The sequence below is a fragment of the Salmo salar genome, chromosome 05 (assembly GCF_965601325.2).
Source record: "Salmo salar chromosome 05, fSalSal1, whole genome shotgun sequence".
NCBI lineage: Eukaryota > Metazoa > Chordata > Actinopteri > Salmoniformes > Salmonidae > Salmo > Salmo salar.
In genome coordinates, this window is record NC_138295.1 from 53,705,987 (window position 1) to 53,720,478 (window position 14,492).

The 14,492-nt window shown below is 40.0% G+C and overlaps 1 protein-coding gene across 6 annotated transcripts; it reads left to right on the forward strand.

Annotated features, from left to right (window-relative positions):
• Positions 1–3,763: 3,763 nt before the first annotated feature.
• LOC106605101 (prenylated Rab acceptor protein 1) lies at positions 3,764–14,492 on the forward strand. 6 transcript variants are annotated; one of them, XM_014200409.2, is made up of 7 exons: positions 3,764–3,887; positions 4,463–4,557; positions 5,054–5,077; positions 5,232–5,444; positions 5,671–5,768; positions 11,802–11,903; positions 13,345–14,492. In XM_014200409.2, exons 2-7 carry the CDS (start codon positions 4,484–4,486, stop codon positions 13,434–13,436), a joined length of 603 nt encoding a protein of 200 aa, XP_014055884.1. In that variant the 5' UTR covers positions 3,764–3,887; positions 4,463–4,483; the 3' UTR covers positions 13,437–14,492. The 6 variants fall into 6 exon arrangements, with proteins under 6 accessions (XP_014055884.1, XP_014055883.1, XP_014055885.1 ...); XM_014200406.3 differs by having other exon boundaries at positions 3,784–3,887; positions 4,407–4,557; XM_014200408.2 differs by lacking the exon at positions 5,054–5,077 and having other exon boundaries at positions 5,199–5,444.

Below are 14,492 nucleotides of genomic sequence, written 5' to 3' on the forward strand. Positions count from 1 at the left end.
GCGAAATGAATGTTCGTGATCGTTTATGAAATGGAGCAAGTTCACAGAAATCCGAATTGACTGCGTCCACTCCACTCCTGTAGGTAGCGACATCGCAGAATGCGTTATGCCGAGGTGCACACACTACGCATGCTTTTGGCACAGTAGATACATATCTATCATTGATGAACGGAGTTGTTGTCAAAGAAGAGCGTTGTCACTGATTGTTAGCTAGCTAGCACTAGTATTCTGTAAAAATGTCTAAAATACAGATGTTGAGAGTGTTTCTCAACCAGCGGTTAACTGTGGCTGCTGAGGAGATATTTGGGGCAGTTGAAAAAACGATAGCGGAGTACCAGGAAGAGGTTTCCCGTTCGAAAGAGGAGAACGACCGTCTACAGAATATTCTTGACATCGTTATTAAACCTGAGATAAAGTTACAAAGAGCAGGTTTGTGATATTTATTATTCAACCTACATTTTATACAAATTAACAATGTTAGTTATTTCATTTTGAGAGTCAGTGTCCACAAAAGTAACATTATGTCTAGACATTCTTGAAGAAGCAACGCGCATGCTCGCCCTCAGGATTCCTCCCGTTCCAGCTATTATTTCCCTGTTTTTGTAGGGTGTAAATTCACTTGCCACATAGCCTAATTGTTTTTTGCCCGTTTTAGATTTTTTGTTGATGTACTATAATTCAGTCAATATTTGATGGATTATTATATCCAAAAGCCTCGAGCATCTTACTCCATTATGCAGCTGTTAAATTGACCAGAACTGTATTTTTGACCTTTTATCAATTTTGACATCAGTTGTATTGTAACATTAGTAGACATCTCTCCCTCCAGACCTCCAGCAGCTCACTGTATTGGAAGAGGAGGTTCACCCTGAGCAGCAGCCCTGTGAGCAGGACTGGAGCCCTAGTCTTGGACAGGAGGACAGCAAGCCCATACGGGTAAAAAAGGAGCAGGAGGAACTCAAAAAGCAACTTCAGTGGCTGGAGTCTGACACCAGAGAGTTCATATTTGATCCTTTCTGTGTAAGTGATTATGATCAGGACCCAACTCAGTCCTTGCAAATCCAAAGTGAGGAAAATAGGGAGAGAGACTCTCAACCAAACATGGTAACTGGACAGATAAAAATAGAATCTGATGGAGAGGACTACAGAATATCAGAACCAACCTGTTCTTCAGCTCAGAGTAAAAAGAGTGAACATGTCAATGGGATGGAAAGCAAAGGAGCGCAGTCTGTTTTAAAGTCACACAAACCAAAGACCACAAGAAAACAAAAAAGAAAACAAACTTATAGCAGTGCAAATGGCATGAAATGTACTCCATGTTCTTGTAAGGTTTGTGGGAGGTCTTTTCGGTACAAGCGTCCCTTTTTTAATCATGTGCAAAGTCATGCACATATAGAGGATAAAGAACATCCCTGTGGTGTGTGTGGAAAGCACCTAGATTCTAAAGAGAGTATGAAAGATCACCTCCAAACTCATGTCGTAGCTGAGCCTGAGTTTTGTCATGTTTGTGGTAAAATGTTCACCACGAAGCTTAGGCTGAAAAAGCACATGAGGGTTCACACAGGAGAGAAACCATACCGCTGTGATGATTGTGGCAGGTGTTTCAGCGATGCCGCCAATTTGATCGGACACAAAAGGACTCACACCGGCGAGAAACCATATTGCTGCCAGGAATGTGGCCAAGGATTCACTCAAAGTGGACATCTGGTTTTGCACAGGAGGAGACATACTGGGGAGAAGCCATATCTCTGTTCCGTTTGTGGCAAAAGTTTCAGCACCAGATCAAATTACACAGGACACATGAGAGTTCACACAGGGGAGAAACCATACAGCTGCCATGATTGTAGCAAATGTTTCAGCAATACTGCTAATCTGAGCGCGCACAGGAGGATTCATACAGGGGAGAAACCATATTGTTGTGATTATTGTGGCAAAGGATTTGCTCAGAATGGAAATCTTAAAATGCACATGAAGACACACAGGAAATAAATCTTATAGGCTAATTGCTGTGTTTGTGAGAAATATCTCAGCCCTGACACCCACCCAACTTGAGAATCCAAACAGGAGAGAAATACATCTCTTTCGTGACTGTGGCAAAGCCTTTACACAGTGGAAATTTGGCAAGGCATAATGAGAATGCACAAAATGTATAAAATATCAGAATTCAGCATGCACGACAACATTTCAACAGTTTGTTTACACTGGAGAGAACGGTGATCTGGCTCATCTGACGGTGCTTATGAGGTTTCACACACAATTGTGAGAGACTATACAAGTGTCCAAAAGAAAATGCTTTATCACAAGTGTATTAACTAGGCTTCAAACAAGTCAAATGGAGGAAAAATTGTAGGCCTACATGCAATCCCTGCTGCAAGTGCTTCAAGTAGACTCACTAGGAAGGCACATTCACAACAGGGAGAAAACATGGCAGGGGCCTTCGGGGAAAGGGCATCAGACAGTGGATTGAGAGGCATATTCTCACTTCCACCAGTAAGAGGAGATGGGGTCTAGTACATACCCACAAGAACCCGGCTCTTGGATCAACAAGATATGACTGAACTAGCTTGAACTTACAGAACATTGTTAGAAGTCCACATGAACATTGCGCATCAGATTGCTGCTCATTAGTATGACACGGAACACACATTTGAGCTGCTGTCCTGTATCTTGAAAACAAAACTTTGCATTTTTTGTCTTGAAAGTAAAATGCCTTCTCCAGTAATACACAATATCTGTTTTTAACACTGTTGTGATGTTGTCTTACTTTTCAAAGTATTTGTTACTTCATGCCTTTCATACCAAAACTATTGTCATACCTCTTGAGTTTGATGTCAATTTGCTCGCAAAGAAAATAAATACTTGTCTATTTCATTGTATATGTATTGACAGGTATAAATAATTAGTATGCTATTTTCCAGGTGAAGTATTAAATGTGCATGGGCTACCATCTGAAATGTGTGCTTCTTATTTCAACCAGAAACTTAAATATAATAAAACATCAAAATGTATGATCATTTTTACATCATACATTTTCCAGACATCCAGAAAGTGGCACAGAATAAATATCAGATATGCAGTAATGGGAAATTATTTGGGTAATTCTTTCCCTGTATTTGATTTACTGTTGATATATAATAAACATAATTGTGTGAGGAGACACAGACAGATGCATTTCCTTGGGTAACCTATCTATCTATATTTAATTAAGTCGCTTTGCGCCTGTTAGTACAAAATGATCTATTGTAACTAACTATATTGATTATATTATGTTTTACCTGTTTAACTGCCAGTATCAAATGTCTGCCAGTGTTGAATGTTATGGTTAAAGTTTGACACAAGACTGGATTTGAGGACACACTGATAATGTATCTTTGACACTGTGTGATTATGTAGCAGCTGATGTGACTTCCTACAAGCCTCTGGCTGGTGTTTACAGAACATTCAGTGATGTGTCATTAATATATAAGGACCGCTAGACATTTTATATGCTTCTGTTCTGTAGGTGTTTCCTGTAGTGCTGTATTAAACCGGATTGATTTTGATTTGACTTCATCAACGACTGCTCTCCTTTTTGTTCACCTGGATATTCCTGTTACATAATGTTCATTGATAACTCTTAATTCATAAATAGCTACTCCAGTTAAATGGATAATATTTTTTCCAGTAATAAATGAATAAAAAGACATGGTCTTGATCAAGTTCACATTTAAAAGTAGTCTATCCTATTTTTGACTTTTAATTTGAAATTCATGAACTTTGTTTTTACCGGAAGTTAGACCCAGCGTTCAATTTCGTTCCACGGCACATCCGCTGACCAACAGCACAGCAGAAGTACATTTTTGTGTTTTTTGTATTTCTGAGCACAGCAGTAAACATTTTCAACTACTGTGAGTATGCCTTCAAAAATATGATTTATGTAACTATTTTATATGTAGCAAAAGCTATTCGTTTTCATATGCAATGATAGAATAGTGGCTAAACGTAACAATAATTGACATGAAGGAATGGGCATGTGGCTGTTAAGGCTTCTTCGACAGGAATCGTTATTTAGTATTAAAAAAATGTAAAAAAGGGAGATATTCAAGGTTTCGAGTAATGACAGTGAACAACGTGTGTGTGTTAGCTCGTTTCTGTGATTCAGTTATTTATATTCTAACTAACGTTAGCTAGCTTAACGATGAAGCAATTGAACTGTCTGTGGCAAGCCCATCAATGATGACAAACATTTTCCATTCCATAACCCCAGACTCTCCCTACAGTCTCTAGGTTTTTCACTGTGCATTATTCATTGGTGACAACAATTGAAAGCGTAGTTTTGCATTGTGTGAGAGGATTTGTTATCACTTGTGAAACAGTACCATTAACCTTTTATGTCTATTTTCTGTCACTGCAATGTTGTATTTTAGCCTACATCTTTCCTACATCAGCATCAGTTACTCTAATGAAATCTGGTGTCCCAAAGGGTGAGAACTGCCTTGTAGACATGGACTCCAAGGCAGGGGATCTCTTCAGTGCTGAGCCAGCCGACGCTGCTGGATCCGGAGGTGTCGTGGGAAAGTGTGTGCTATTGTTTTTCAAGCTCTGTCTCTATATCTGTTAGTTAATCTGTCTAGTACATGGCTTGCCAATCCTGTTCCTGGAGAGCTACCCCCCTGCATGTTTTTGCTCAAACCCCAGTTGTAACTAACCTGTTTCAGCTTGTCAACCAGCTACATATTAGAATCAGGTGAGCCGGGATTAGGGTTGGAGTGAACCTACAGGACGGCTCTCCAGGAACAGGTTTGGAGAGTCCTGCTCTAGTGCCAGCGGTCTGTAAACCTGGTCCTGGAGAGCTACAGGGTGTGCAGGCTTTTGTTCCAGCCCAGCACTTACACACCTGAATCAACTTGATGAGTTGTAGCACTATGTATCCCTCTGGGATCATGGTTGGTGACGGGTTCCGGTCCAAATACATTTTATTTACTGTCTTCATCTGTAGTCATTCTTCTGTGGCTATTATTGTGTCTGTAGGATAATTCTGATCTGAATTTGTCTCATATTTTTCTTAATCTAGCCTACCACTAAAGGAACTAGATGGGTCAGTTTGTCCTTTCCTTGTATTATGCCTGGCTATGATGTGTTGTTGTTCATTCTGTCCACCATCAGTCTCTTGAATTGATGCTACAAAATGATTCCATCTCCCCATACCTCCTGTTTAGTTTACCAACCTGGCTTTCTGCCTTGCCTCACAGGCTGTGGCTGCCCAAAGGCCTCTCGGCCAGTGTGGCCAAGGAGTGGTTTGATCGTCGCCGCGCGACAATCCGTCCCTGGGCTGGCTTCGTGGATCATAGGAAGTTCACCAAGCCCCGCAACTTTGGTGAACTGTGCCAGAGGGTGGTGCGCAACTTTGACACCTACAACAGCAACTACACCTTCATCTTCCTCGGCCTCATCCTCTACTGCATGTAAGAGCTGTGGGACAGGAGTTTAAAGACACTGTGGTATTCAGTGAATATAAAAACACAGTAATTGCATCTAGACAGACTGCTGCCAGCAGCCTATTTTATTTTCAAATTCAAAATCTGAGTGGTTCGAATAGGCCGAGATCTATGCTGGATTGAGTTTATTTAGAATCTGTGATTATCAAAGAATAACTCTTTCCCTCTTCCAATCTCCCCCTCTTTACCTCAGTATCAGCTCTCCCATGCTGCTGATTGCTTTGGCAGTGTTTGTTGGTGCCTTCTACATCATCCACCTCAAGTCCCTGGAGTCTAAACTGGTCGTCTTTGGTGAGTAAAGCAGTCATGATCTGTGAGATGATTGATATGGAGCAATTTCAGTGCCAACAGAGATCGTATTTGAATTCCATAATTTTGCATTTATATTAGGATATTGAGTTTGAATGTAATATTTTGGAATATGTAATGCACAAATGTAATACTTTAATTCTTGTATTTCATGATTTGACACTGAATTGAATGAATATTGCATTGTTTTATTTAATTGAACCTTCAAATTCAATATTTATATATTCAATTTCAATGTGGCAGATATTGCATTCATTGTCTATGTATCTAGTTTACAAACTATCAAGTTGATCAAAGTTTCATATATTCAACTTCTCAGATGCATTCAGATTCAGTTTTCAAAACCAGAGATCAACATCCTGGTACTTTGCCAGCCAGGAAAGGTAGAGGAAAGAATCAAACGCTCTCTGTGGTAACAGAAGCTTCTGGCGGTTTCTGAAGCCAATGTGGCATGTTGAATTTATTTTCTTCCTATGAAATTGGCTCTATCATCTGAACCGTTTTAGCTGTAACCTATTATGACCCCTTTCTTGAAAGGTTAGGCTTTCTGAAACATGGACGTGCCTTCTGTTCCCCTCTATGATGCCGCGCGCAGGACACGTTAGAAGGGAATGTCACAAAAATTTGACCCCCATAAGAATATAGTTGAATAGCCCTGTTGAATAGCCTGGTTAAAGCCCTTCCAAGGAAAGCTTTTCCACTCCCTATTTAATCTTGCTGTTGTGACTGACTGGGTTTGAACCAGGCCTCCTGCATGTTACACAACTGTTTGCCCGCTTAGCTAAAGCCCATAGGGGTGAGTTTAGGAAGCTATCATGTCTTCAAGTTTACTCATCAAAAGAGCCTGGTTCATCGAACCCCCCAGGTTACATTTAACCCCACTTTGACCTCATACTGAGAGATCACAGCACCAATATACAGTGTATTTGGAAAGTATTCAGACCCCTCGACCTTTTCCACATTTTGTTACAGCCTTATTCTAAAATGGTTGAAATGTATTTTTTTTCCCTCAATCTACACATAATACCCCATAATGACAAAGCGAAAACAGGTTTTTAGAAATTTTTGCTAATTTATAAAAAATAAACCAGAGACCTTATTTACATAAGTATTCAGACCCTTTGCTATGAGACTAAATTGACCTCAGGTGCATCCAGTTTCCATTTATAATCCTTGATGTTTTTAAAATTGATTGGACTCCACCTGTGGTGAATTCAATTGATTGGACATGATTTGGAAAGGCACACACCTGTCTATATAAGGTCCCACAGTTGATAGTGCATGTCAGAGGAAAAAAACAAGCCATGAGGTCGAAGGCACAGATCTGGGGAAGGGTACCTCAAAACTTCTGCAGCATTGAAGGTCCCCAAGAACACAGTGGCCTCTATCATTCTTAAATGGAAGAAGTTTGGAACCACCAAGACTCTTCCTAGAGCTGGCAGCCCAGCCAAACTGAGCTATCGGGGGAGAAGGGCCTTGACCAGGGAGGTGACCAAGAACCCAATGGTCACTATGACAGAGCTCCAGAGTTCAACGACCTTAAGCACAGCCAAGACAACGCAGGAATGGCCTCGAGACAAGTCTCTGAATGTCCTTGAGTGACCCAGCCAGGGCCCGGACTTGAACCCGATCGAACATCTCTGGAGAGAATGTATCTGCAGATAAGAATGGGAGAAGCTCCAAGCTTGTAGCAAGAAGACTCGAGACTGTAATCACTGCCAAATGTGCTTCAACAAAGTACTGAGTAAAGGGTCTGAATACTTATTTCAGTTTTTATTTTTTATGAAAACTGTTTTTGCTTTGTCATGTTGGGGTATTGTGTGTAGATTGATCAGGAACATACATTTTTTTTTCAGAATAAGGCTATAACGTAACAAAATGTGGAAAAAGTCAAGGGGTCTGAATACTTTCTGAATGCATTGTAACTGGGTTCGAAACCAGGTCTACTGCAGACAACAACACTTTCAGTGGCAAACGGAAGCAGATAGATCTGTGCAGCCTATTTGATGAGAGTGCAACAGAGGTGGTTTGGTGATCCATGCATGTGATGCGCAACCTTGTCTGAGACCTGAAGACGTGCTTGTTTGACTGATGGGGTTCTAACCCAGGTCTCCTGTGTGCCACACAATGCAACTCTCAGACAACTCTCCACTCGTTTTGTTCATTTGAGTCACACAGGACCCGCACATTAGTTTGTTGAGCTGTGTATGTTTTGGTTATACAAAGCCATGTCCATCATAACATTCAATTTGCGCATGTTAGAGTGCCACTATTAGGTAAAATATATGATAATTCCTTTTCAGTAAAAAATAAATGTAATGTATTGTCAGCCGGTTGTCATGCAAAAGACTGCCGGTCTCAATGTAATTGACCGTTAATGAACAGAAACACGTTTAGCATCTCCAGGCCTCCATGCATATAAGCCGCTGAGGTGCACCTTTGGAATATCTACATTTTAAAGTCAAATAAATCAACTTTAATATACACCATCACAATAAATCCATTATTTCAGTCAGGTCTTAAGAAACATTATAACACGTTTCTTCTTCTGCAGAAGAAAATAATATGAGTAAGCCTACTGTATGTCATCTGGCCATGCTCCATGCCATAGAAAGAAGAATATAGTTGAACTTAGCTGAATAAAATAGACAGGGTATTTTTCCCATTCTGGAGCGAGTGCGCGTAAGAAGTGGCTATCTTGAGCATAAAAGTGAACCTTTGAAAAACAAAAACTCTAAACCTAGCGTATAGGACCTATTTGGCAACTTTAGTTGTGACCGATACAAACCTTGGAATGTCTTAGAAATCAAAACCCATATGGGCTGCATGATAGGCTATTGATGTTTTGAGAAAGTGGCAAAGAAAGCTTCCTTGCCTCAGGCTGCACAGCTGTTCTCTCATCAAGTAATCATATTTTCACCCATCAGACTATTCTCAATTTAATCTTGTCTTTACTAATATTTAACATTTAGATTTAGAATGGCACATTATCAAATGGGCAGGGGTAGGGGAGAAAAACATGTAATCTGTATGCACTCGAATAGCGACTGGAGGCTGCGCGCTTTCCCGCCGGTCCGTTTTTCAATGATCCCTGGTAGTCTACTTCAGTTTTTATAGCGGAGCTGTGCTTAATATGAAGTGCTGAGAAATAAATATAAGAAATCATTTTATGCATCAACCACTGTTTGAGAAGCATGCTCTCGTTGCGCGACAGATGATATTCCTCCCGAACTCTGTATGTCATGGGCTCTCCAACCTTGTTACTGCAGCTACCCAGTGCTTAATTTGGGAAACCAAGTGGAATCTGTTTGGGAACATCGATAATAACATGTTTTCGCAATGAAACATATATTTCACTAAACTGTTGACAGCTCCTCTGCACGCTCAAAAAATAAAGGAGAGAGAGTGGAAGAGACGGAAACGCATGGTGGTGAGATATTCTGTAGCTAAAGGTAATGTGCGACCCAATTATTTCGGAAAATATAAAATAAATCCCTATTACTAGGCTATTCAAAATCCCATACAAATTCACTATAATTGCAGTCTACCTGTATGCCGCCCTGCACAGTCAATGAACCAACATCATCGCCTAGGGCTGAACGTTCTCTCCCAGACTCATGTATAGAACTTTTGGAGCGTAGCATAAGGTAACCAGTCCATTCAGTATGCATACTATTACAGTCCACACTCAAGGCTAGACCAATTACAGTTGAAGTCGGAAGTTTACATACACCTTAGCCAAATACATTTAAACTCCGTTTTTCACATTTCCTGACATTTAATCCTAGTAAAAATTCCCTGTCTTAGGTCAGTTAGTGTCACCACTTTATTTTAAGAATGTGAAATGTCAGAATAATAGTAGAGTGATTTATTTCAGATTTTATTTCTTTCATCACATTCAATGGGTCAGAAGTTTACATACACTCAATTAGTATTTGGTAGCATTGCCTTTAAATTGTTTAACTTGGGTCAAATGTTTCGGGTAGCCTTCCACAAGCTTCCCACAATAAGTTGGCTGAATTTTGGCCCATTCCTCCTGACAGAGCTGGTGTAACTGAGTCAGGTTTGTAGGCCTCCTTGCTCACACATGCTTTTTCAGTTCTGCCCAGAAACCTTCTATAGGATTGAGGTCAGGGTTTTATGATGGCCACTCCAATACCTTGACTTTGTTGTCCTTAAGCCATTTTGCCACAACTTTGGAAGTATGCTTGGGGTCATTGTCCATTTTGGATGACCCTTTTGCGACCAAGCTTTAACTTCCTGACTGATGTTGCTTCAATATGTCCAGATAATTTTCCTTCTCATGATGCCATCTATTTTGTGAAATGCACCAGTCCCTCCTGCAGCAAAGCACCCCCACAACATGATGCTGCCACCCCCATGCTTCACGGTTGGGATGGTGTTCTTCGGCTTGCAAGCCTCCTTTGTTTCATCAGACCAGAGGACATTTCTCCAAAAAGTATGATCTTTGTTCCCCATGTGCAGTTGCAAACCGTAGTCTGGCTTTTTTATGGCAGTTTTGGAGCAGTGGCTTCTTCCTTGCTGAGCGGACTTTCAGGTTATGTCGATATAGGACTCGTTTTACTGTGGATATAGATACTTATTTTTTTTATTTTTTTACCTGTTTCCTCCAGCATCTTCACAAGGTCCTTTGCTGTTGTTCTGGGATTGATTTGCACTTCTTCACACGGAAGTACGTTCATCTCTAGGAGACAGAACGCGTCTCCTTCCTGAGCGGTATGACGGCTGCGTGGTCCTATGGTGCTTATATTTGCGTACTATTGTTTGTACAGATGAACGTGGTACCTACAGGCATTTGGAAATTGCTCCCAAGGATGAACCAGACTTGTGGAGGTTTTTTTCTGAGGTCTTGGCTGATTTTTTTTTTTGATTTTCCCTTGATTTCAAGCAAAGAGGCACTGAGTTTGAAGATAAGCCTTGAAATACATCCACATGTACACCTCCAATTGACTCAGATTATGTCTATTAGCCCTTCAGAAGCTTCTAAAGCCATGACATTGTTTTCTGGAATTTTCCGAGCTGTTTAAAGGCACAATCAACTTAGTGTATGTAATCTTCTGACCCACTGGAATTGTGATACAGTGAGTTAGAAGTGAAATAATCTGTTTGTAAACAATTGTTTTAAAAATGACTTGTGTCATGCACAAAGTAGATGTCCTAACCGACTTGCCAAAACTATAGTTTGTTAACAAGAAGTTTGTGTAGTGGTTGTAAAACGAGTTTTAATGACTCCAACCTAAGTATATGTAAACTTCTGACTTCAACTGTATGTTCCAAAGACATCTTAAATCAGTTTTGTTTGATGTTTTTCAGCCATGTGTAATATGCGGTAGGCTATGTATTGTATAAGACTCAATCATAATTTGAAATCAGTGTTTTTCTCTTTTTTTTATGGGTTTGAGCTCATAAGCCTATGCATAAGCTCTAATATGCATATGGGTGTTTTGAATTAATCATCACTTTAGAAAGCGCTGTCCATTTTGTTGTGTTCGTCTTTGAAACAACATCCACAACGACAATCTTTTACACTCAGTTTCAACCTGCTGTTTAACTTTTTTCCCCCCATAGGTCCATGTTCCAGAGTCTAAGCTTTTAGGAATAGGATCATAATAGCTTATAGCCAAAACAGTTCAAAAGCTAGTGCCAAGTTCATAGGAAGGAAATAAATTCAACATGCCACAATGGCTTCTGTTTACCACAGACATATACAGACAATGAATGCAATATCTACCATATTGAAACTTAATATTTAAATATTGAATTTCAATATTCAATTAAATTGAAACAATTTTAAAACAGAATGCAATGTTTATTCAATTCAGTTTAAAATAAACAAATTACAAATTGAAAAATCAAATTCAAATTCAGTATCCTAATGCAAATTCAACATTTACGGAATTTAAATATAATTTCTGTTGGCACTGAAATCAATCCATCATTTGGGTGTAGGGTGACTAGTATTTGAAATCGGAGTGATTTTTATGTTGCCCACAGGAAAAGAGGTGACCGGACCTCACCAATTGGGTCTGGCTGGGGCGGTCTCTTTCCCTGTGTTCTGGTTGGCTGGTGCAGGAGCTGCAGTGTTTTGGGTCCTGGGTAAGTTATAACCCCGTCTCACTCTTTACTGTACACATCAAACCTGGGTTAACTGTAGACTTAGTTCTAGATATGCATTATGGAATGTATTTCAAATGAATTTTTCTTTGAAGGAGACAAATTATTAGGGATGGAACATTCACGGATTTGCATGGAAGCCCAAACCGATCCAAATGTAGCTTACATCAGTCAAAAAATCTATTCACTTTACGAATTGCAGTCACTAACATGTTTTGCTCATATTACATACTTTTTACCTTCCGAAGGTACCTCATATTTTGTGACAAATGACACATCCTCTCCTTCATTGTCGGACTAAGCATGTAACTGTTTTGACGGCAGTGGAGGCTGCTGAGGGGAGGACGGCTCATGATAATGGCTGGAATGGAGCAAATGGAATGTTATGAAACACATGGACACCATGTGTTTGATGTATTTGATACCATTCCACTCCAGCCGTTACCATGAACCCGTCCTCCCCAATTAAGGTGCCACCAACCTCCTGTGGTTGACAGTCATTGATTTACAAGTAATTTTGCGTGCCAACAACCCCAAGAATTATCAGTAGCCTAGTCAAACTGCGCACTGTGCCCAGCTTTGTTTGCTGACCAACGCGAGGTAGGCGGCCTGTCCCTGATCTTGCTCATCTGCGGGCATCTTCAGTATTCAAATGCTAAAATGGCTTGCACGATATTAGGCTTTATATCAGTTGAGTGACAACCTCTGTAATTTGCTAGATTGTTGAAAGTTGCGCTGTTGAAAGTTGTGTTTTACCGGAATAGAAGTAAGCTACCGGAGACACAACTCTCATCTGTCTTTACCTGCTGAACGGAGTTTACAATAGATTTTACTTTGATTGTTCACGGTGACCATCAGCAATAGTTTTGGTAGTTGTGTTTTAAACATTCAGTGTATATGGTCATTTTTTACATATATCGGGTAAAGTTGATCATTTCATAACGAGGAATCACTTTTGTGAGGCACACTGCGGAGAAAAGGAGAGTAATAACTTCCAAAACGGTCAAAACCATTCGACTTTGAGATGGGGGTGATATCCAAAGTTGTGCGTATACACTGAGTATACAAAACATTAAGAACAGCTGCTCTTTCCATGACTTAGACTGATCAGGGGAATCCAGGTGAAGGCTATGATACCTCATTTGTTAAATCCACTTCAATCAGTGTAGATAGGTTAAAGAAGGATTTTTGAGCCTTGAGACAATTGAGGCATAGATATGACTTTTTACGACACCAATAGGATTTGCGTCCTTTAATTCCCGCCATGAAAATTGTCAAATGATAGCGATATAGTGCTAAGATTAACCATTGTGTTTGGTTTCTCACAATGGAGCCCAAAATGTATGACCTAGGCTTTTACTCTCCTTTCCCCCCAGCATCTCCTATCTCTTCCATTTGATTGACTGTCTCTCATCTCACTCAGGGGCGACGATGTTTGTGATTGGCTCTCACGCTGCCTTCCGAGAGCTGGAGGGAGGATCGGAAATGGAGGAGCTCTTCATGGAGCCTGTGTGAAGGCATAGTGATAGAGGAATCTTTATATCTGTGCCATTCTAGCATCTGTGACAGCATTGGCAGCGCCATTGAGGCTTACAACCCATAGGGAATCCCCACACGAAAGAGTACTTTAAAATGGCAGAAGCCTCAATGGCGCTGCCCATGCTTAAGCAGCCTTTTGGCCACTAGAGGCCTCTATCTTTCTCTGTGTGAACCCTCAACACTCACCTTTGACCTTTCATAATATAACACAGAATGCACCTTCTCTTGCCTCTGAAGTGATTTGCTGTTACTGACCCTCTACAACTCTTTAAAACCCTAATAATACTCAATTTAGACAAATATATGGATTGACTGTCATATACACACAGAGTGACTGAGATGTTCATATACCTCAGCACATACTTCACACTGTATGTCTTTTCCAAATGTGACTGATACCTCTCATTTGTGTTTAATACACATTTCTTCCCGTGAAGTATCAGTGTCAGCACTTTGTTTAATGCCTCTGTACCTTTTGTTTAATGTTACCTTGTGGATATCTAATAATACAAAATGTCACTCGGTCAACTCAAGACCTGACATGTTACAAAGAGCTTTAAACATCGCCACAGTAATAATTCAGATTTTTTTATTTTTAATCCTATATAGCTGATGTTGAATAAGTCCGCAGTGAGCACATGGGAAAAAAAACTGCATGAGGCAAGTTGCATCAAATCGCCAACGTTTCTCTGACTGGGGAAGAAGTGCCATTTGCAGCTTTACAATGTATTTATCCAGCTAGAAGTAATGGTTCTTTTAGACAAATTGCATTTACTTTAAAGCAATGCTTAGTGGATATTCCAGATACCTAATGGTGATCAAGTATTATGTTTAAATCATACTTTTAGGCGTATGCAGGCATGTGGTGCAGTGTTGTTGGGTAACCTTTCATAATTTATTAGCTCTGCTTAATGACTTTGACATTTTTAAAAGTCAATATATTATTTTTTTTAAATATATTTCATACTTGTCATGCTATCTTTTGCATTTTTAATGACAAATGGGAAGTGCAATAAACTATCCTACCTGTAA

What these genes read in the sequence shown, in the direction of transcription:
- LOC106605101 (XM_014200405.3), top strand. Translation starts at nt 4,442, where the DNA reads ATGAAATCTGGTGTCCCAAAGGGTGAGAACTGCCTTGTAGACATGGAC. An exon ending in TCCGGAGGTGTCGTGGGAAA is followed by an intron (nt 4,558 to 5,198) that starts GTGTGTGCTATT and finishes CCTCCTGTTTAG; the next exon opens with TTTACCAACCTGGCTTTCTG. An exon ending in GGCCTCATCCTCTACTGCAT is followed by an intron (nt 5,445 to 5,670) that starts GTAAGAGCTGTG and finishes TCTTTACCTCAG; the next exon opens with TATCAGCTCTCCCATGCTGC.